The 20,704-nt window shown below is 53.2% G+C and overlaps 1 protein-coding gene across 7 annotated transcripts in view; it reads left to right on the top strand.

Annotated features, from left to right (window-relative positions):
• OPCML (opioid binding protein/cell adhesion molecule like) overlaps positions 1–20,704 on the top strand; it is a 337,367-nt gene that overhangs the window by 38,836 nt on the left and 277,827 nt on the right. For 4 of the 7 annotated variants that reach the window (XM_053963647.1, XM_053963651.1, XM_053963654.1 and 1 more), the window contains exon 2: positions 5,296–5,487. In XM_053963647.1, coding sequence (XP_053819622.1) covers positions 5,427–5,487 — 61 coding nt within the window. In that variant the 5' untranslated portion in view covers positions 5,296–5,426. The other 3 variants (XM_053963648.1, XM_053963649.1, XM_053963650.1) reach the window with 3 other exon arrangements.

Consider the following 20,704-nt stretch of genomic DNA (forward strand, 5'->3'; position numbering starts at 1 on the left):
TTTGGAGGAGTGGGACACTGTCCCCATGGAATGGAAGGGTGGCAGGACAGTTGGTGTCTGTGTCACAATGGTTGGGGACCTGCGTGGAAGGAGCCTGACTGATGGCACTGCAAGCCAGGACCTTCCAGAGGTGAGCAGTGCTGCTTGCTCCATCTCCTCCCGAGCCCCAGCCTGCTTCTCCCTTGCCTCTTCCTGCTCATTTAGCTGCCTTAGGTCCGGCTTAATTGTTTTGTTCGCCTTCCCCCCGGGGCTGGGTGGATGCTGCTGGCCCAGCCTGGGGTAACTCGCAGTGTTTGCCCTTGGGGAGGCCTGCAGGGATGAAGAGGCACCTGGGGAGGATGGTCGGGTGGGTGCTCGTGCTCTCCCTGCAGAGCTTGGGGTGTTGGTGCTCAATTCATAGAACCACGGGATGGTTTGGGTTGGTATCATCTCATTCCAACCCCCTGCTGTGGGCAGGGACACTTCCCACTAGACCAGGTTGCTCCAAGCCCCATCCAGGTTGTTTATTCTTGCAGGAGCTCTGAGTTCAGAGAGTCTTTAAAAAAAAAAAAAAAAAAAAAAGGAAAGGAAAAAAGCTAGGTTTTTTTTTTTCCTCTCTCCTTGCACGAAATGCAAATCAATAGCTGTTGTATTCACATTCTAACAAGATGTCAAGGAGAAAAGGGTAGCCTTTCATTCAGCAGAGCACACACACACCCCGAGGGAGGGGACAGGCAGGAGGGAGCGGGGCGGGAGGAGGCTGCGGGGGGCTGCGGGGGGCTGCCTGGGGCGGGCACTGCCGAGAGGGCACGGGGGAGAAAGCCACAGGCACGGCCGGTTTGGGAGGCTTTCTGTTTCCCTGGAGCCCTCTGCTCTCCTTCCTGCCCATCCCAGAGCTCCTGCTCCCCATCCTGCCTACCTCAGCATCCCTTTCATCCCAACCCTTCTGCACCCCTTCGAGCCCATCCCAACCCTCCTGCACCCCTTCCAGCCCATCCCAACCCTCCTGCACCCCTTCCAGCCCATCCCAACCCTTCTGCACCCCATCCTGTCCATCCCAACCCTTCTGCACCCCTTCCTGCCCATCCAGACTCTCCTGCTCCGCTTCCTGCCGATCCCAGTGCTCCCACTTTGCTCCCCTACACCTCCCAGTGTGAGCAGACACCTCTCAAGGCACCGCACAGGCTCCTTGCAAAGTCCCAGCCCTGCAGAGAGGTGCCATCCAGTTCCCTGGCACTGGTCCAGGTGGGATGGTCCGTGGGGATGTGGGATGCTGGGGTTGGGAAGGAGAGTGGAGGTGGCCAGGGCAAGGATGGTCCTCAGCACCTGGAGGAGCAGGACAGCACTCTGTGGCATGAGGTGATCTGTGGCATGAGGTGATCTGTGGCACAAGATGATCTCTGGCATGAGGTGATCTGTGGCACAAGATGATCTCTGGCACAAGATGATCTGTGGCATGAGGTGATCTCTGGCATGAGGTGATCTGTGGCATGAGGTGATCTGTGGCACAAGATGATCTCTGGCACGAGGTGATCTGTGGCATGAGGTGATCTGTGGCACGTGGTGATCTGTGGCACAAGATGATCTGTGGCACGTGGTGACCTGTGGCAGGAGGTGATCTGTGGCAGGAGGTGATGCAGGACTCTGTAGGGATCACCTCTGGCAGATGGGGTCAGCCCAGTGGAGGCTGCTCTGGTGATGGAGCACCCGGGATGGATCAGGGATGCTCCTCACCCTGCTCTCCTGCGCTGCTCTGCCCCCTCTCCCCAGCTGTGCAAGCAGAGGGCGAGGAAACCTCTGCTTCACTGAAAATGTGTTATTTCCCCCAGAGACTACTCTGGTCCCAGATGTGAATATGCATTGAGACATCTGGGGAAAAAAAAATTCTGGAAATACACACAAAAATCATGTCTAAATGTGCCCAGCGGACCAGAATGTCTCCTCTCCGAATGGGGGCTGCCTGTCAAATTTAAATATGCATTTTAGATTCTCTGCTTGATATCGGAAAGCAAACAACCCCAAATATCCCAGAAAAGCTCCACCAGCTAAATACATATTTATGCACCTTTTTATTATGTGTCTTGGAAATCAAACAAATGAAACAGGCCAGTGCCTGCTTGGTCCTGCAGAGCTGGTGAGCAGTGATGGATTTGTTGGGCTGATCAAAGCACATTTGTTCCCATTTTGCAGATGGGAAGGTAAAGGCAGCAAGGTACCAAAGGTCTGCTCTGAGGTCACCCTCAGAGCTGTGTTTGGCAATTCGGGTGCCAGCCTAATTGGCCAAAATATATGCAAAGAGAGCAGCTCAGTGTGTGCTGGATTTGGGCAATAATCACTGCCAGGTGAAAAAAAAAAAAAAAAAAAGCAAATGGGAAAAGTGTGGTGGGAGAAAAAAAAAAAAGTAAGAATGTGTTGTTTTGAAACTTACCCAAATATAGCTTTTCAACTCAGGGTTTGAAAGCAGAGCAACATGTTTGTTCTGAGTCCATCAAACATTTCTGTTAATTAGAAATGATTTCTTTGTTCATTTCCTTTAGTTCCTCCAAGATAACTTTATTTCTTTTTGCCTGGGGTGGATTCAGAGCTTGCTGTGTGCATTTGGAGAATGAGCTGCAGCCACAGGGTTCAGCTGAGCCCCAAAGCAGCTCAGTTTCCCCTGGGGACAGATGTCTCTGTCCTGGGCTGGCCAGCAAGGATGCAGCCACATGCCTGGCAGCCCTGGGAAATCCCAAATGTCTCTTTGCAGCTGTTTTCCCAAAATACTTGTGAAGCAAAGGATAAATTTGCTTGGTGTCATCTGTTGGGGTGTCATTTAGAGGGAAATTCAGGACAGAAATATCCCTGTCCTCATCCCAGGCTGAAGGAGACACTCTGCTCACTGGTTTTTGCTCCATGTGATGGTTTAGCTCTTTCAGAGGTCAAACAACATAACTTTACTCTTATTAAAGGAATGAAATCCTTAGTAATGTTTTCTTTGGTGCTTTCCTGAGGATGCAGGAGATGGGATGCTTTCAGCAGATAATGTGGGAATATGGTTGAGTTAAAAGCTTTTAAAATCTTGTGGTTTGTTCGTGCAGAGTAGAAAATGAAGAAGGATTAATGGTTAAAAGCCAGAGGAGTTTGTGCTGGCAGTGTGTGCTTGGCTCTTGTCCCCTCTCTGGGTGAGGACATCCCTTCCAGAGCACAAGGGACATGGCTTTGTGCTCCAAACCCACTATTCCTGCTCCTCCCAGTATGGAAACAATGCCAGATAAGAGGGATGTGTGTGGACGGGGATGTGCTGGTATCGAGTTCTAACAGGTGGGTGAGACAAAAGGGAAAAAAGACCAGAGAGGAGGGAATGATCAGGGGTTTGTGGATTTGGATGCCAGGAGAGCTCTGGCCCCAGCTCTGTGGCAGGTTGTGGGAATTGGTGTTTGTGGATCCATCATTCTTCCAGGATTCCTGCACCCCAGTGCAGAGGGCCTCTCAGGCAGGTGCTCCCTGAGATGATGGTTTTATGCAAAAAGGAGCCTCGAGGGAAAATAATCCAGGTAAAATGGGGATCCAGGGATGGTAAGAACAAGCCCAGGTAGATGAGAACAGAGACTAAGGTGAGGAGCAGGTGAAACCCTGGGGTGTGGGATGTGGAGGGATGTGTGGCCACTGGTACCTGAAAGCTGTGGTGAGTTAGCTGGAAATCCAAAGTGTTGGGCTGAAAGTTCTCTTGGACTGGCCTGGAACTCAAAAAGAGACCTTTAACCCTGAGTTAGTGGGGAAAGAGATTGCTTTGAGAAAAACTGAAGGTTTAAATTTGTCCTGAAGCATAAAAAAAAACCCGATCTTACAGTCTGTTTTTAACAAAGCTGCAGTTAATGAGAAATAAGAAACATCTTTTTGTTTAGAAAATGTCAAAAATAAGTACTGTTTATTTTGGAAACTAACCTTTGCAACATTTCTTTTTTTTTTTTTTTTTTTTTTTTTTTTGGCAATGCAGCAAACTCTAGCCCTGACTGCTCAATGCCTTGGTCTGAAGGTGGCTGTGGGAGGGGGACATGGCAGGGGCAGCTGTCCAGGGGATGCTCAGGGCTCAGCAGAGGTGTGGGAATGTGCCAGGGAGGGGGGTCTGGGGACAAGTAGGAAAATTGTGGCATCCTGGAAGGAAGGGAGAGCCTGAGGAAAACTCCTTGGTATGGGATGGTGTTGGGTAGGGGGTGTGCAGGAGCAGGTACTATGAACTCAGTGTCTTTTTGTGAGCTGCTAAAGGGAAAAAAACATGTCTCCAGTTGGGATGCACGGGGAAGATTTGCTGCCTGGTTTCAGAGATTTTGTGTGAAAAACACCCACTCATGCAAAAAAGCTTGGATTGCTCCCTGGTTTGCCTCAGCAGTAGGAAGAGCTGCTGCTGCCTTCCCGGCGAGGGAAGCAGAGGGCAGGGTGAGCCAAGGGGCTGAAGCCCGGAGCTGCCCCACCAGCCAGCAGCAGGCTGGGGAAGAAAAAAATTCCCCTTTGCAGGCGGCTGGTGCACGAGGAGCTGGTGCGACCGTGCTCGTGTCCGTGCAGGGCTGCTCCTGCATCCCAGAGCTGCTCCCTGCATCCCGGGGCTGCTCCTGCATCCCAGAGCTGCTCCCTGCATCCCGGGGCTGCTCCTGCATCCCAGAGCTGCTCCCTGCATCCCAGAGCTGCTCCCTGCATCCCGGGGCTGCTCCTGCATCCCAGACTGCTCCCTGCATCCCGGGGCTGCTCCCTGCATCCCGGGGCTGCTCCTGCATCCCAGAGCTGCTCCCTGCATCCCGGGGCTGCTCCTGCATCCCAGAGCTGCTCCCTGCATCCCAGACTGCTCCCTGCATCCCGGGGCTGCTCCCTGCATCCCGGGGCTGCTCCCTGCATCCCAGACTGCTCCCTGCATCCCAGAGCTGCTCCCTGCATCCCAGAGCTGCTCCCTGCATCCCTGAGCTGCTCCCTCCATCCCGGGGCTGTTCCCTCCATCCTGGAGCTGCTCCTGCATCCCAAAGCTGCTCCTTGCATCCCGGGGCTGCTCCCTCCATCCCAGAGCTGCTCCCTGCATCCCGGGCACCAGCTGGTGCCGGGAGGGATGCTCGGGGGGGTCGATGCCTGCGTTTAACTCCCTGGCTGCGGAGTGAAACCCGCAGGAGAGCGAGTGTGCCTGTGTCAGTCAGCATCCTGAACCAATGGGTGCCCGGTAGGAGGTCTGCGCTCCCGGTGCACGCACGGAGCCTGGTGCTCCTTCTGCCAGTTGTGTGCGAGTGTGTGTGCGTGTGCAAGGGGAGATCAGACACACTGACTGCCTGCTCCCGTCTCTCCCCCTCTCTCCAGCTCGCTAACTCCGTCTCCCTCCCTCTGCAAACATTGGATTTAAACCTGCTCAGAATTCAGCGCAGACGGAAAGCAGCGGCGGCAGCAGCAAGCAGCAAGCAAAGCAGCCGCTCGCCTACCGCAGCTCCAAGATGTACCATCCTGCCTGCTGGATCGTCTTCACGGCCACCACTGCCCTGCTCTTCATCCCAGGTAGCGCAGGAAGCTTTTTCTCCGGCGGATGGGAGGGCAGGGGCTCGCAGGGTGGGAGAGCCGAGCGGGCTCTGCGCGCAGGGAGCCCGGGCTCCGCGCACATTGCGCACGAACGCGCGCATGCAGGCAGGCAGCGAGTTGCTCTGCAGCGGGGGATTGCCCAGTGCTCCCAGTGAGGGGGCTCCGGAGCCGTGCTGGACCCCCAGGAGGGCACCGGGCTGCCGGTACCTGAGCGGTGCCGGCACCTGCAGTGGGGCTGGCCGGGATCGCGCAGCAGCCCCCGGGCTGGGCAGGGTCTGTCCCCTCGGGCAACCTCTGCCTCGACATGATGCATGGGCTCGTGCAGTTTTTCCCCTTCAGAGTTGGGCACCCGCTGTGCCCTCCCTCTGCTGAGGGCTGTCATGCTATTCCCTGTGCTCCCCTCATCCGTGCTTCCCTGATTCCTGCCAGCCAAACTCGGTGCCTTCCCCTCGCTCCCTTTTCCAAAGTGAAAATGACCCCCCCGCCTCAATCCAGGCACTCGGGGGGGCCGTGACGGTGCCGCAACCTCGGTGAACTGAGCGGGTGGCTCCCGAAATGCGGGTTGGCCTCGTCCCCTCGGCTCAGGGGGAGATGCTGGGTTTGGATCCAGCGCTGCCTCCGTGCTGATGCTCGCGGGGCAGCGAGCGCTGCATCCAGCGAGGGCGATGGGGGTGGGCAGCAGAGCTGAGCGCCGGGGGGAGGAAGTCACCGGCGTGTTTTTGATGATGATGTGCACTTTTAGCAGCTGGGAAGATTATCATCCCTGTGCAAGCAGATGGGGACTGGGTGTCGAAGCTTGGATCCCATCTTAACCCAATCTGTGTTTTTCATGACTGCCAGCAGAATTCTGTTGGACCCGTGAGGGCAGAGAGAGGCACGGCTGTGATTTCAGCAGCTGAACCACGGGCTGTGCGGGGCTGGTGTGTGTAGCAAGAGGGTGAGGCTGGCGGGGGAGAGGTTACTTGTGCCACAGCTGGCGAACAGTTCTGCCCAGAGCAGTGCTGAACAGGAGGGTTCTTGGGTTAAAACTTGCTTGTGGAGGCTTGTGCCATGGGACCAGCCACATCCTGGGGTCCTGTGGAGCTGTCACACTGCAAACTGAGCAGATCAGTGGGTACAAGACCCCCTGGAATGGGCTGGGTACCCCTCTGTGGGATGGCAGGGGGCTGGAATGTGCATTAGCACTGGGGTCAGCCCTGTCCCCTGGGCTGAGCTTTGGCTGTCGGGGAGCAGTAGTGGAGAAGCAGAGCTTCGAGCTCCTCAGAAACACCAGAAACCAAAATGGTGCATCTGTAGTTTAGCACGTGAGCATGAGGGAGCCGTGGCTGTGTGAGCTGCCTGGCTTTGTGCGTGTAAAGGGGTTTTTTTGAAAACAGATCTTCAGCAGGACAGGGTGGGTGTGCCTGGGGTGAGGGCAGGCGTGCCTCAGCAAGGCTGTGCTGAGTAGAGCACTGGCTCTTTCACCCTGCTGCTGGACGAGGTTCTGTGGCTTGGAATTGCAGAGAATGGATGGAAGCAGCTGTGTGGGCCAAATGGGAGGACGTGTGACACTTGATGGGCTGTCATCGAGATGTCCTTAAGCTGCAGGAGCTGGCAGGAACCTGACAGGGCACATTTGCTCTTTGCCAGTGCCCTGCTCAGTTTCCTCAGGATGTGGCTGTTTGGGCCAAGACCAAGCCAAGGCCTGGGCTGGCTCTGGCCGCTGTGTGTGCCAGGGAAGGAAAAGGCCCCTGCATTTAAGCCCCTGGAAACTTGGGAGAGGCTTCTTGATCCACACTTATGCGGTTGTAGCTCTCCCTTTTTATTTCTATTAAGCAGCAATATCTGCTTTGGCTTTGGATGTCCCCTGAGCTAAACCAGCCCAGGACTCTGCCTGGTTGGGCTCAGCCCTTAATCCATCAAGCCAAACCCTTCTGCCTGCATTAGAGGAAGGGAAATACTCTGGGCTGCTTGGTGCTTTGCTTTTCTGCCCTGGATTTGAACATCTCCAATCCTTTTTATTTGTGCCTGGCTTGCAGAGGTTGGATGTTTTCCCTCCCTGCCCAACCTGTCCCAGCAGTGATTTCAGTCATGGTTTCACTGCCGTGGGCTGGAACACGAGTCATGTTGGCAAAGTCACGGTTGGCAGAGGGAAGGTGAATGGTCCCTGCTGTCCTTTGGAGCCTGCACCTTCCCAAAGTGTTTTTCTTGGGCTGTTTATTATTCACAGGCGTAATCCCAAGGGTTTTATGCAGGTGACTCTCCCCTGGGATATGCAGAGGCTGTTTCTGAAGTGCAAACTCTTTCCCTTTCCGTTTTTATCCGAATCCTGCGGGAGTTTCACACGGGGTGGTTAAAGTGAGAAGGGAACCTGCTTTTAGAAGGTGTAATTAGAGTGAAGGGAAACATCACAACTTGAAGGCTCCTGCAGAAAATAGCATCGCAAAGTTATTATTAGCTGTAATAGCTTATTTGCCAGTTTTTCCTCTTTCTCCTGCTCCCACCTCTGTCTTTCCCCTCTTTTCTTATTTTTGTTAGGAAGGATGCATTTTTCCCATTGGGTCTTGTGTCATCTCATTACCAATTTACTCTCGTGGAATCTAAAGACGTGAAAGGTTAATGCAATAATGAAACCCTGACCCCTCTGGTCATGGAGACTGTCTTAGTTTGCAGCTTTTTACTTCTTTGTAAGACAAGTTTCTATCTAAAATAATTTCGAAGCCTTAATGCTGTTGTCATCTGGAGCCTTGGGAGAGGCGGGTTCCTGGACATGGGTTGCTCTCTGAGGTGGGAAGGATGCTGAGGGTTTTTAATGAGTCCAGCACTGCAGGACAGGGAGGTGAGTGGGTAATTTAATTGCCAAGCTGTTGGCAAATGCTTTGAACTGCTGGGCATTGTGGGTGCTGCTGTTTTGAGATGAGGGTGGGCTGTGATGGAGGATGAATTTGGGGCAGAGGGGAATCTTTGTCTGAGCTGCAGTTACAGGGTGACATCATGGCTCTACAGGTGGCAAAAATCAATGCTCATCAGCCTCTTCAGACATTTATATCGCTGCCTTTGCAGGCTGGGGGAAATTACTTGTCATGGCAGTGGCCAGAAAATCTGGCAGTGCAGGGGGAGATGGACAATCCTGTTTTTCACTGCTCCAGAGCATGGGATCAAGGTGAAGCTTGTAGAGCTTGGGGTGTCCCCCAGTGTGCCGCTGTCACCCTTGCACCCAGGACCTGCTTTCTGCATCCTCCCAGAGACTCACTGTGACTTCATCCTTGCTGGGGCAGCCTGGCTTTGGTGGTGGTTGTAAAACCCATCTAAATTTACAAAATAGACATTGCAGGCATTACAAACACCCTCCTATCCCCTCCTGAAAGGGTCCCTGCTGCAGAAGCATGCTTTCCTACTGCCCGTGACATGACTTGTCACCTCTCTCCAGTGGGGGATGCTGGGCTGGTGGAGGGCTGCTGATCCCTGCGACTAAGCCTGAGAATAAGTACCTGGAGCACATTAGTTCTGCTTTAGTGTCATTTCAATATGAGCAAGAGGGGCTTAAAGGGATTTTCTGTGCTCTCCCAAAGGCTGGGGATAGGTGTGGATCAGGCACTGCAACCATCAGTCTTCCAGGAGTCAGGGAAGCTGGGGAAGGTGTCCCAGCAGGATGGGGTGTGAGCCCAAAAACACTCTGTGGTCTTCCTCTGCCTCTCCCTGAGGCTTGGCCTGTAGTTTCCCTGTCAGAGGGTGATTTCTCCATCTCCTGGCTCCCAGTACAGGGAGAAGGTTGGTGTTGGCCTCTTAGAGGATGTTTAAATTCTGCTGGGGTGGAACAGCACTCGCTGTCATTTCCAAACCATGTGGGGAGGGAGCGTGACGGGAGAGGAGGCACACACAGCTCTCACTCCGTGCAAATCCCCCTCGGTGCAAGTTCCCAGAACAATTTGCCCCGCGGGGAGTGGCTCTGGCAGCTGCCTTTCAGGATGCCCCAAAGTGCTGAACCTTGCTTTGCGTTTTCCAGCAGCTTCCCTTTGACAGCCTCTCCTTTGTGCATTCCGTGGTTGCAGACAGCCGGGTGGAGGAGCTTTTGCTGGTGAAAAACTGAAAAGAGAGAGATGTTTCAAAGGCACCGATGGGAGCTCTGTGCCTTAACTGGCGCCTTTGAAAATCTTCTCCAAAGGCTTGAATATTTGGTTATGGCGAATTTTGAGCTGCATAAACAGCTGTGTTCATATTTTACACTTGAATATGAAATTCAGAGTTTGTGCTTTGCTTGGTAAGAAACCAAAGTCCCTGAGAAGAGCTGTTGGGGTGCTGCGATGAACCCCGACAGGTTTGTGGGGGAACAGGGTACCCAGGAGGATCCTTCTGCTGCAGTCATGTGGGGATAGAGGAAAACTTGTTGGATTTTATCTGTAATCTCCTTCACAACCCTGGGGTCACCCTCAGCTTTGCAGCCCTGCCTTTTCCCTCCCCAGTTAGGCAAAGCTGAGCGCTGATCCTGAAACCCTTCTTGCCTTCTGAGCATCCCCTGAGATGCTCTCCGTTGCTGGCATGTGCAGAATGGGGAGTGACTTCAGCTGTCACACTCCTCCTTTTTGTTTAAACTTAAAAATAATAACAGCTTTGCTGCAAATCTCCTTGCCTCCCAGTCATCTTTCCCTAATGAAGGCACGGTACTTATAATTACCAATGCGGCAACAGCACATAACAGAGGTGGCTTTGACACTCGCTGCTCCGTGGGTGGGTTTTTCCAGGGAGCTCCTCTTCGTTTCATGCTTAGAGGGAAGAAACACTTTCCTGCCTGCTTCTCCAAAGTCCTGGGATTGTGTTTTCACCCTCTCCGGGTGACCAGGCAAGGTGGTTAGGCCGGTGGGAGTGGCAGGGGATGTGTCACCCTTGTGAACGGATGGAGACGCGAGCCCAGGTGTTGTGGGGGCTGAGTGGGAGCTGGGGGATTCTCCCTCTAGTCCCACCTTAGGTTCAGACAGTGTGGGATGGCTGAAGGCAGTGGTTTGGGATGCTCAGGTACTGCAGGGACCCATCAGAGTCGAGAGCCACCCCCTTGGGAGGAGCTGCTTTTGGGAAGTTGAACCTGTTGCCTGTGCGGCAGAGTCATGTGCGCCAGGGACACGTGTGAGATGAGGCAAGGAAGGGGGAAAAAGAGGAGATATTTTTAGGTTTACTTTTCTGTGAATTCAGCGCTAGTGAAAAGTGCTGGATTGACTGCTCTGGAGACTGAAGCGGGCTGCAAAGTGCAGGGAAGGGCTAGCCCAGGAAATCTTCCCTGTGAACTCTGCACTTTAGGATGGCATGGTTGGGCTGGACCTCATCAGCTCAGACTGCCTGGACAGCAAAGCCATGGGGGATGTCTGTAGTGTTGAGCAGAGCTGGTGCACTCGTGGGGTTTTCCAATGGATATGGGATTCCCAGGAGGGCAGCTGGGGTTACCTGTGCTCCACATGGCTTTGTCCTACGTGATTCACCCCATGGGCTGCTCCTCCTGGCTCCTCAGCCACACGAGGACCAGCTGACCCTGCAGCAGGAGGGTTTGGGCTTCCTTCTGGTACTGCCTTTTCCACTAACCAAGCTTCCCAGGCATGTGTATTCCCATGCTTTTTGCAGAGGGTGGAAGAAGAGGTCTTCACATGGGGCTTTGGCCCTCAGAGCAGCTCCAAACTGGTGAGACTGGGCTGAGCCAGGCTGTGCCCCACAGCCGAGCAGTGTCCCCCTGCCGTCCCCCTGCCAGCCCTTTGCCTCCTCTCTCCCAACTGTTTACTTCTGGCTTTTGTTTCCTGGACTTGTTGCTATGCGTGCAGCATGTGGAAGGAGCTCCAGCAAATATAGGCCACACTTTGATTGTTCAGCAAGCTGGAAAATGATGATTATAATTTTTGACAGAAAGGAAGGAGGGGGAAGGAGATCTCTGGGCTTTCAAATCTGCTCTGTCATAAGCAGGATCTTGCAAGGGCCTTCTGATGACTTCTCCCGCCCCAAAGGAAATGGCGTTTGCATAGCAAGAGGAGTTAGAGGAAAAAATCCTCTCTCTACAAGGACAAGGTGGCACTTCTTTCACCAAGCCTTCCACCCCGTGTGGCAGTCCTGTCACAGAGCATCAGCCATATGCGGTTGGTGTTGCCCAGTAATTGACTGGAAGCATCCAAGAGAAACCTTGATGCTGCTAAAAAAATCCTCCTTCCTGTTAGAGCAGCCCACGGGTGCACCCTTGGATTGCAGAGGTGCTGGCAGAGCAGTGCCCGCAGCGCCAGCCCCGGGGGACATGGGCGTTGAGGTCCTTAAAGCCAACCTGGAACTGTCTGGAAGCTCCAAAAAGCCCACAGACCTCTCCTAAAGGGGCAGCTCCATTTGGGGCCACACCAGCAGTGGACTTGTCTATCACAGTGCAGGGTGGCAGCAGAGCCCATGGAGATGTTGGCTGCTCCTGCCCTTTCCCAACTCACTGCTCCGTTGGCATCGGCTGCGCAGTCCTCGAAGGATCTCCCCGTTTATTTATTTTATTTAATGGCATTGGCTAATTTCCACTTCATTTTTTTTTTTTTTTTTGTGGTTGTTTATTTTAATGCGATCACTTCTAATGAGGCTAATGACATTTAGTCTCTGTGGCGGTGCATTTTAATTTGGTCACCGAAATGTCAGCGCACGGCAGCCTCCTCCTATCTCCCCGTGACAAAAGGCACCTCAGACAAAGGCACCCTGTCCCTGGCTGTCCCTCGCCCTCCTTATCTCCATCCTCCCAGGGATGGGCCAGGACTTTTGGCAAAGCCACCTCCTGCCATCCCCTCCTCTGCTGGCACCAGGGGAGAGGATTTGGCCACCAAGGGCTGCGAAGAGGAAAAGTGAGGGCTGCTGGAACCTTGGGATTTTCAGGCGAGCCAGCGCCATGTAATTAATCAGATGTCAAAAGCTCTCAGCAAAGTTAGCTTTGATTGGCAGGGAAATCTGTCAAATAGGTCGTTCTGCTGCCCCTGGTGCTTTTCTGTCTCACTCTGCCCATAAGTCTACCTGGCACTTTTCCTTTCTATGCAGGGGTGGGAACTTCCTAGAGCAAGGTAGGACCTTCCTGCTTGGAAAGCTGGACCAGCTTCTCCTTGCCTGCACCAGGGCTGGTGCCAAAGGCATTTCAGGGCTGGAAATGGGAAAAGCTGAGAGGGCTGGGGTGGGAGTCACAGATACTTGGAGAGGCTGAGGTGCTCAGATGTTGTGTGTGAATTTGGAGAGGGCTCTGGTCCAAGCTGGGGGGTCAGGAGCAGCCTGAGCCCCGGGGAAGGTGGCACTGGGATCACAGGTGGCTGCACTGGAGAAGTGGAAACTTCTCTACCTTGTGTTGTACTCAAATCTCTCAAGGTGCTGGACCTCAGAAGCCTGAGCCAGTTTGCTTAAGAATGAGTCCTTTTTTCTGCAATCTGGGTCCAAATGCAGCTGAATTTGATATGTTCTCCTTTGATCTGTTCCTCCCTTGCTATTCTATGTACCAGGAATGGATGAAGATTAAAGTTTGCAGTTTCTGAGCAAACTAGGTTACTCATCACTGCACGATACCCAATTACCTGCTGATACCTCAGGAGTGAGAAGGTATTGATCTTGCTTGGATTCGAACTTGTTGAACCAAAGACTCTGGATATTTCAAATCCGTTGTCGAGGACGTGTCATTTCCTTCAGGAATCAAAGAAGGATGCAGGCTGTGTTTTTGCAGCACATGGACTGTGGGAGGTGGGTCTCTCCTCTCTGCCACAAGGGAGATGACCAGTAAATGATAAATAATATTGTCTGTACTCTCCACAGCACAGGAGGGATGTAGACATAATGACTTTTGCGATGTGCATGAGAATAGCTTAATTTTGCTGGGAAGAAGTCCTCAGAAGCTGATTTTTGCCTCGAATGGGTGGGTTTTCTGTGCCCTCTCTGCTCACCACTTCTTTGTGAGCACTGCAGGATGCAGAAGTGCCTTTGATGGCATCCCCTGTGTCTGCCTTCCTCCTGTCTGTCGTGTTCCCAACCAGAAATAGCCCATCAATTCAAAAGAAACCCAAAAATTCTTCCAAAATTACCTGGTGAGACGAGGCCGGGGGGCCTGGATCAAAACCTTTATTACTGAAACTCGGTGATATCAGGCCTCACTCTTACACAGTGGTTGTTTCCAGTAGATCTTAAAATAATTCACGGAGAAGAGAAATTTCATTGTACCTGTTTTTGTAGACAGGGGAGCCAAGGAATAAAGAGGGAAAATGACTTGCCCAAGGCATGTGCAGAGACAAGTGTTAAGAGACGTGTCCTTGCTGTAGCTCCAAATCTGAAGTGCGTTTTTCCTTGTGAAACAGTGGAGTTCAGCTTCCTGCTTTGAGAAACACAAGAGAAACAGTGCAGGATCAATACACTGGGTGCTAAAATCCTTGTACTGGGCTGGCAGGGAGCTGGAGCACCACCAGACTCTTGGACCTGCACTTAGATGCCCCAGTTTGTGTCCTGGCAGGAAAGTCTGTACCACAGTTTAGGCAGTGATGTCTGGAAGAAGGAAAATGTGAATTCACGATCAGCCTGACTTTGTGAGATGAGGGGCACCCTCTGCTCCTCTCCAGGCTGGCAGGAGGGCAGCACGTGATTGATCCCCCTGCCCTTTCACATTGCATCTTTGACTTTCTTTGCCCTGAGGTTAGAGAGTGATGATCCCGGAGCTGAAAGGAGGAGATGAACAGAGGAGACATTCTCAAGCACGCTCTTCACTCAGCCCTTGGTCTCCAGATGGAAATGCTCTTTGGAATTTCAGGGAGAGCACGCATTTGTCCTGTCAATGGCAGCCCTGCCTCGGCTGCGTGCGCTGCGGCATCCGCCGGCCGCTGCGAGGCCGAGAGCCGCTGCCTTTGCCAGCCTCTCCGTGTCCTCGGGACACTTTATCTTTATAAAGTCGCAATAAGTGGACAGTATAATATATTTCACTTTTAATAAGGTGTTGCCAGTTGCACACACTCTGCAGAGCAATTAGTGTCAAAGGCAGCTAAGCAATGGCGGGGCGCCGTAATTCCGCTGTTTACCGGGCTGCAGGATTTATGGGCAGTGCTGGAGGAGCCGCGGCCACGGCTTGGCTGGAGGCACAGGAGGTGCCGTGCACTGGCTTGGAAGCCACGCTCCGAGCTGCTCTGAGTCGTGGAGCTCTTGGGAGAGAGGCAGGAATGAGCCACTGCTTTGTTTTGGTGGCCCCCCACAGTTCTCGGATTCGGAAAGGAGATGCTGATCCTGCTTGGATGTGCCAGCCAAAATTTTGGGCAGTTGCTCAGAATTCAGACTGAGAGGACCCCCTTGCTCTTTGGGTGTTGGCATGGGAGGCAGAGCTTTGCCATGTGAGGTTTTCCTCATTAAGGAAGGGAATCATAGAATCACAGAATGGATTGGGTTGGAGGGGACCATAAAGATCATCTCATCCCACATCCTTGCCTTGGGCAGGGATATCTTTCACTAGGCCAGGCTGCCTGGCTTTGAACATCTCCAGGGATGGGGAGAAGTCTGGAGAAATCTCCAGTGTCTGGATTATAGAGAGCCCCTGGGCTTGGTTGGCACATGGGCATTGTGCTGATGGTCTGACCTTGGGTGGAGACAGGACAGGAGAGGGGAATTTTCAGGTCTGGGGGAGGCTTTTTCAAATCCTTACATCCCGTGAGGTACCTGGGAGTATCCAGAGATGGTGGGGACCCTACTCAGTGGTTCTTCTTCCCATAAGAGTAACCCCATTTTCTGTCCTGGGATCTAGCACTTCTTACTTCAGCTTTTTAGGTTTTTTTTTTTTTTTTTAGAATCAGGGCATGTTAGGCAAAGAGCTCCAGTGAGCTCAGCTCAGGGAAGTGCTTATCCGTGCCTCCTTCCCATGAACTGAACATTCCTGCTTTTGTCTGGGGACTCTCTGATCATCACAGGCTGTACTGTGCAGTTTTTATAAAGTCAGTCCATGTGCTGATCTCACTGCTGAGGCTGTCAGGCAGTTCCACCACCTTGCCAGAACCCTCCTACCCAGATCTGACCAGGCTCGTGCTGCCACTCGTGTTTCCAGAGGTTTGACGTCCAGTCCTTGGCTGTATGGGAGGACAGAAAGTGGTGTCACACCAAGGGCAGTGTGGAAGGAGGTGCTGCTGGTTCTAACGGCTGGACTGGGCTGCAGATGCTGCAGAGTCAATCCAGCCAGGATCTGCTGCTGGGAAGCAAACTCAGTTTGTGTCAGATGTGTGGGATGTGATTCCAAGGGTCTGGAATCAGCCCGCTGGGGGCTGCACGCACACGCAGCCGCTAATGAGTGAGACGGCGTGCCAGGGATGCAGCGCTGGGTTCCACATCCCTCATCTCCAGGTGCCATCAGCTCTGCACACCTGAGCCTGCACCTCTCCTGGCATTTGCCACCCCAGCCCCTGGGGATGCCTTCGTGCCTGGAGGGATCAGCCCCAGAATTTGGTTTTTAGAGTGAGCACAGTTGATATTGCTGAGCCCATGCCCCTGCCTGCTCCCCCTTCCCCACCCCCTGATTCTCAGTTCAATAAAGTCCCAGTTTCTTGGGTTTGTTCTCCGAATTGAAAGCCTTCCATTTTCACACCTCTGTAATTGGTGCTATCTGTTGAGAGAAACTCTGCAACTCCAGCCAGCCAGGGTCAGGAGGAGCTGAATTGAATTAAAAGAAGCAGAAATTGGTTCGAGGTGGGCAGAGGGCCGCAGGGAGAACTATGCAATTTCTCTCCTCAGGGCTCCTGATGAGCAGAGCAAGTGGCAGCTTCCCATCTCTGCCCATGGGGGGCTGACACTGGCCCACCCACACCTTAATCTGCACACGGAGGTGGGCATCTCTCAATTGAAAACAAGGAAATGAAACCCAGCATCTCCTCCTTTTATCTGACCAGCAGGCCAGGGCTCTGCTCCTCTGGTTCCTTGGCCAGGATGCTGACAACTGCCACTGAAATGACCTTGCCATGATTAAATACAGCTAGAAGTGATGTTTTTAATAAAAAACTAAAGCAGTGATACAAGCTGATGGCTGGGAGATTTGAGGTGCCATGTGTTAATCCTACCTATATCTCAACCCCAGATTGAAAACTCCTTGTGCTGTTGGACTGAGTTAAGGGCGAGCATCCTGGCCTCTGGATCATGATTCCCCAGCTCAGTCTCTGCTGGCTTAGGCTGGTGTAAAACCACAGCAACTTCAGCCAAAGCCAGTGGATTTATAGCCCCGTGGTAAAGCTACGGATGGAGAGTGTGCTGGGAAGTGCCAGATCTGGAGTTGTCTTAGGGGAATGGATGTGATGCTTACAGCTCTTAAGGAGCTGCTTGGAAATTTTCCCACATTTTTTTTCCCCATGAAAAATGTTTTTTTTGTTATCTTCACTCACAGAGTGTAGGAGTGCTCTTTGCTTGGCTCTGGGAAGCTTGTTTATCTTAAGGATGCTGTTTCTAGGAGCAGAAGGAGACCCATCTGAGGAAGGGAGTGCTGTGACCTCTGATCCCCGTGCTGCCCTTATCCCTCAGCCCACACAGAGTTCTTCCCCAGGCCAGGCTGGGCTGGTTTTCTCTTTTGTAGCCCTTCTAGTGGGTGTATAATTAGTTTTTATAAGGGATTTGGCCCCAGGTCTTCCCCAGCCCAGCTAAATGCCCTTGGCTTTTCAGAACCAGAGCTGCTCTTGCTTTGGTGCTGGCTTGGTGAGCACTCAGAGTAGAGTGGATCCAACAGGACAGTGCAGAAAGGGGGAGATATTTCAAATGGTGAAATTTCAGGCAACAAGGGAGCAATTTTCCACCCACTTCTGAGCTGGAGTGAAGCCCTTCCCGTCTCCCTTTCTGTTGCTCCCCAGCTGGGCTGGCACCAGGGATGTGCCATTTATTAGAGGCAGTAAGAAGGCACGTGGCCAAGGTAGCCTTGGAGGATGCCAAGCGTGGTGCCCTGCCTGCCCAGCTGTTTGGAGGATATCCCCAGCCCCATTTCTCCCCCCAGGGGACTCAATGCTCCTGGCCTTGCTGTCCCCTGCTCCTGTCCCCAGGCAGCAGAGGGGACAGTGGCACAGCTGGAGCTGGCCGAGCGCCCTGAGAGCGCCCTGGCCCCCTGCTCTGCCTCTCTTGTAATTTATACAAGCGCAAGCCGATGTTCCCTTTTAAATTGACAAAGGCAGAGACTGGAGCCCGGGAAGCCCTCTGACCCCGGAGCCCTGGTCCATGAAAATTACAGGCGCTGTACAGCGCGTTTCCTCTTGATGTACTTGCAGTGGGGAGATGCTGGTTAATTTGCCAGGACTCAGAGGTGACCCGGGTTTAATAAAGAGGATTAATGGATTTGAGCTAAAGGTCTCGGCTGTTTGGAGCTGATAGCCTTCTCCTTCGAAGACACTCTGGCAAGGCACGGCTGAGCCTCCTGCGGGGAGAGGTGGGGGCAGCTCTGTTGGAGGAGCACTGCCGTGTGGGCAGGGCATTGCCTCGGGGTTAATTAGCAAACGCAGGTACCCCGGCCCATCTCCCGGGGCTGGGCAGTGCTGCTGTGAGGCTGCCAGCCTGCCCTGTGTCCTGCCTGTCATTCCTGCAGTGGAGCAAGGAGGCTGGTGCTGCCCTGGCATGTCCCCTTCCCACCTCCGGGGGACACGATGGAGCGAAGGGCATGACAGCTGGGACACAGAGCTTGTGCAATGCCTTCTGCTCCAGTTTTGGGATTGGATGCTGAATTTGGGCTCAGATTCCTTGTTTCATCAGCTTTCCCTGTGGATGGTTTAGGATGGCAGTGCCCTCCAACCAGTGGATGCCAACAGCAGTGCTGATCTTACTGAGAGGGGTCTGTGCTTTGTACCAAGTCCAGGGATTTACACTCTTCCCTGGGGAAGACAGGCAGGGTTTTAGGGATGGACATGGTCACACCAGCAGACCCAACAGTGGTGGGCAGCTGGGGAGCAGCAGAGGAGGTGACTCAGGACTGGACCCCTGAGAGCTGTCACAGCTGGGTGCAGGGATGGAGGGAGGATGGAGAGGGAGTTTCTTGCCTGGAGGATGCACATGTGAGGTGTGAGCAGTGAAAGGGCTGTGGAGGACAGGAGCAGCCTGAGGACAGTTTGCTTCAGCACATCCATGCTGCTCTGCTGCCTGGAGTCCTCCTGTTCTCACAGGGGTTAAGGACAGTCCTGTGGGAAGGATCCCACGGGGCTGGCAGAACCCTTGGCAGGAGTGATTGGCTGCCAGGGGCTGTGATGGGGAAGAGGCTGAGCTGAGCCCTGCCATACCCCCCTGCTCTGCCTTCCACTTAACGTTCCCAGCACGCAGAGAGCAATGAATTCCCTGTAGCGTCCCGCTCCCTGGCCCTGGAGTCTCTGGCGATATTCCCGTAATAAGTAAGTGGAGTACTTTGGACAGGAGCAGCCAGGGACTGGGCCAGTTTCCCTGCCGGGAAAATGCATGCACGATCAATGCAATCAACTTACCCTTCAGGTCCTTTTTGGGTTGGATGGAAGAGATGCTCTGACTGAAACCCATTTATTGAGTAGAGAAGGTGCAATGGAATTACAAGCTGTAGCTTTTATCAGCTCCTGGCTTCAGCCTTGTCTTTACCTTATCCAACAGAATGCTGAGTGTTATGAAGCATTATTCTTTTAAAACCCCATTATTCCTCATTTCAGAGGGGTGAGTAAGCACTCAGTGATTCATCCTTTGCCAACTACAGGTGGAAGTGTTCAACAGGAGGTCCTGGCATGGAGCTGGGTCCTGTTTAAAGTATTATTTATCCCTCTAGGGCTGGGCACTGACCTCTCTTAGCTCTCTTGCTCAGCAGGGAATTCCAAGTGGACAATTCCCTTGCAGAGCTGAGCATCAGGTCAGAGCCAAAACCATTTGTGCTCCTCCCAGTGCATCACACAGCTCTTTAGGACAGGAAGGGAAGGTATTTAATGTATCATGGAGAAATTAAGTCCAGGAGCTGGAATGGATGATTCAGCAAGTGCACTTAAGGGTGATGGGCTGTTGTAATGGATATAGTGGAAAACCTGGAGGGAATTTGTAGGGATGTCCATGGCTGCACAAACTCTGAACATCGTTAGGAATGAGGCCAAATTTTGCCCATCTGTGCATGTGTTTTGGTCACTTCAGGCTGATGCTGGCAATATTTTTTTGGTCTGAATAGTGCGTGACTCATGGGGAATTTCTCCCTCTATAAACAAGCCTCTTTTCGAGTAGCTGCTGAAATGGAAAAAAGGAAATAAACCCAAGAAACTGTGAGTTTGCTCTCATTTAATCTCTTTAAACCAGCCACCATAGAGGTCAGGGCAAAAGCCTGTAGGCAGATAATATTTAATGCTCACAGGGGGCCAGGACTTGGGGTTTATTTCACTCCAGCTTCCTCCAGCAAGAAGCATCACCTGCGTGCCATCCTCTTCCTCTTGGCACGCTGTGTCCCTGCCTGCCGCAGTGAAGGGTCCCTGATGTGACACGAGCGATCTGGCTAACGGCCCCGTGCTGCTTCCCTGGATCCGGGGGGCTGGGCACCGAATTTAGCTGAGCGGTAGCTGGGCAAAGACTCTATTTCGGTCAGTGCCGGGGACTCCGCGGCGCGCGGAGCGCAGCGCTCCGGCCCCGCAGCCGCTGCATCCCAGGAACGCCCTGGCTCGGGATGCAAAGAGCCGGGATGCAAAGGCTCTGGATGCAAAGAGCCACTCTGCAGTCAGGTCAGGCTCTTTCCGTGCTGCTCAGCCCTGTGCAGAGCTGTCCTCGCTGAGGACCTGGGGTTGCCACAGCGGGGCCCCCCCTCTGCAGCGGGGCCTCGCAAATGAGCGCGGCCACACCGGGGCTGCTGCCTTAATGCATTCAGCCGGCATTGTCTTCCCTGCGCTCCGCCTGGAATTCATCCCTGGGATCGCCATGTATTATTTAGCTCGGCGCTGGAGATGCGAGATGCTGTTTTCGGGAAGGAGCCGGGCAGAGCATCCCCAGCTCCGGGTGTTGCCTGGCAAGCGAGCAGAGCATCTCCGTGGTCCAACCCTCCAGCCCTGTGCTGCTTTTCCTGGGAGAGCTCTCATCCCGGGCAGCAGACCTAGCGCGAAATTGCTGTTCACCCCTGCAGCAGGAGATTTAATTATCATTAGCTGAGCTTGCACAGCTCCACGTGCTGTCGTGCAGCTGCAAGTTTAGCTGGGCCTTTTAAAAATCCAGCTGTAATATATATATATATATTTTTTCCCTCCCTTTTCTCCCTGTGTTTTTTTATTCTTTGCCTCAC

Source organism: Vidua chalybeata, chromosome 23, assembly GCF_026979565.1.
Source record: "Vidua chalybeata isolate OUT-0048 chromosome 23, bVidCha1 merged haplotype, whole genome shotgun sequence".
Taxonomy (NCBI): domain Eukaryota; kingdom Metazoa; phylum Chordata; class Aves; order Passeriformes; family Viduidae; genus Vidua; species Vidua chalybeata.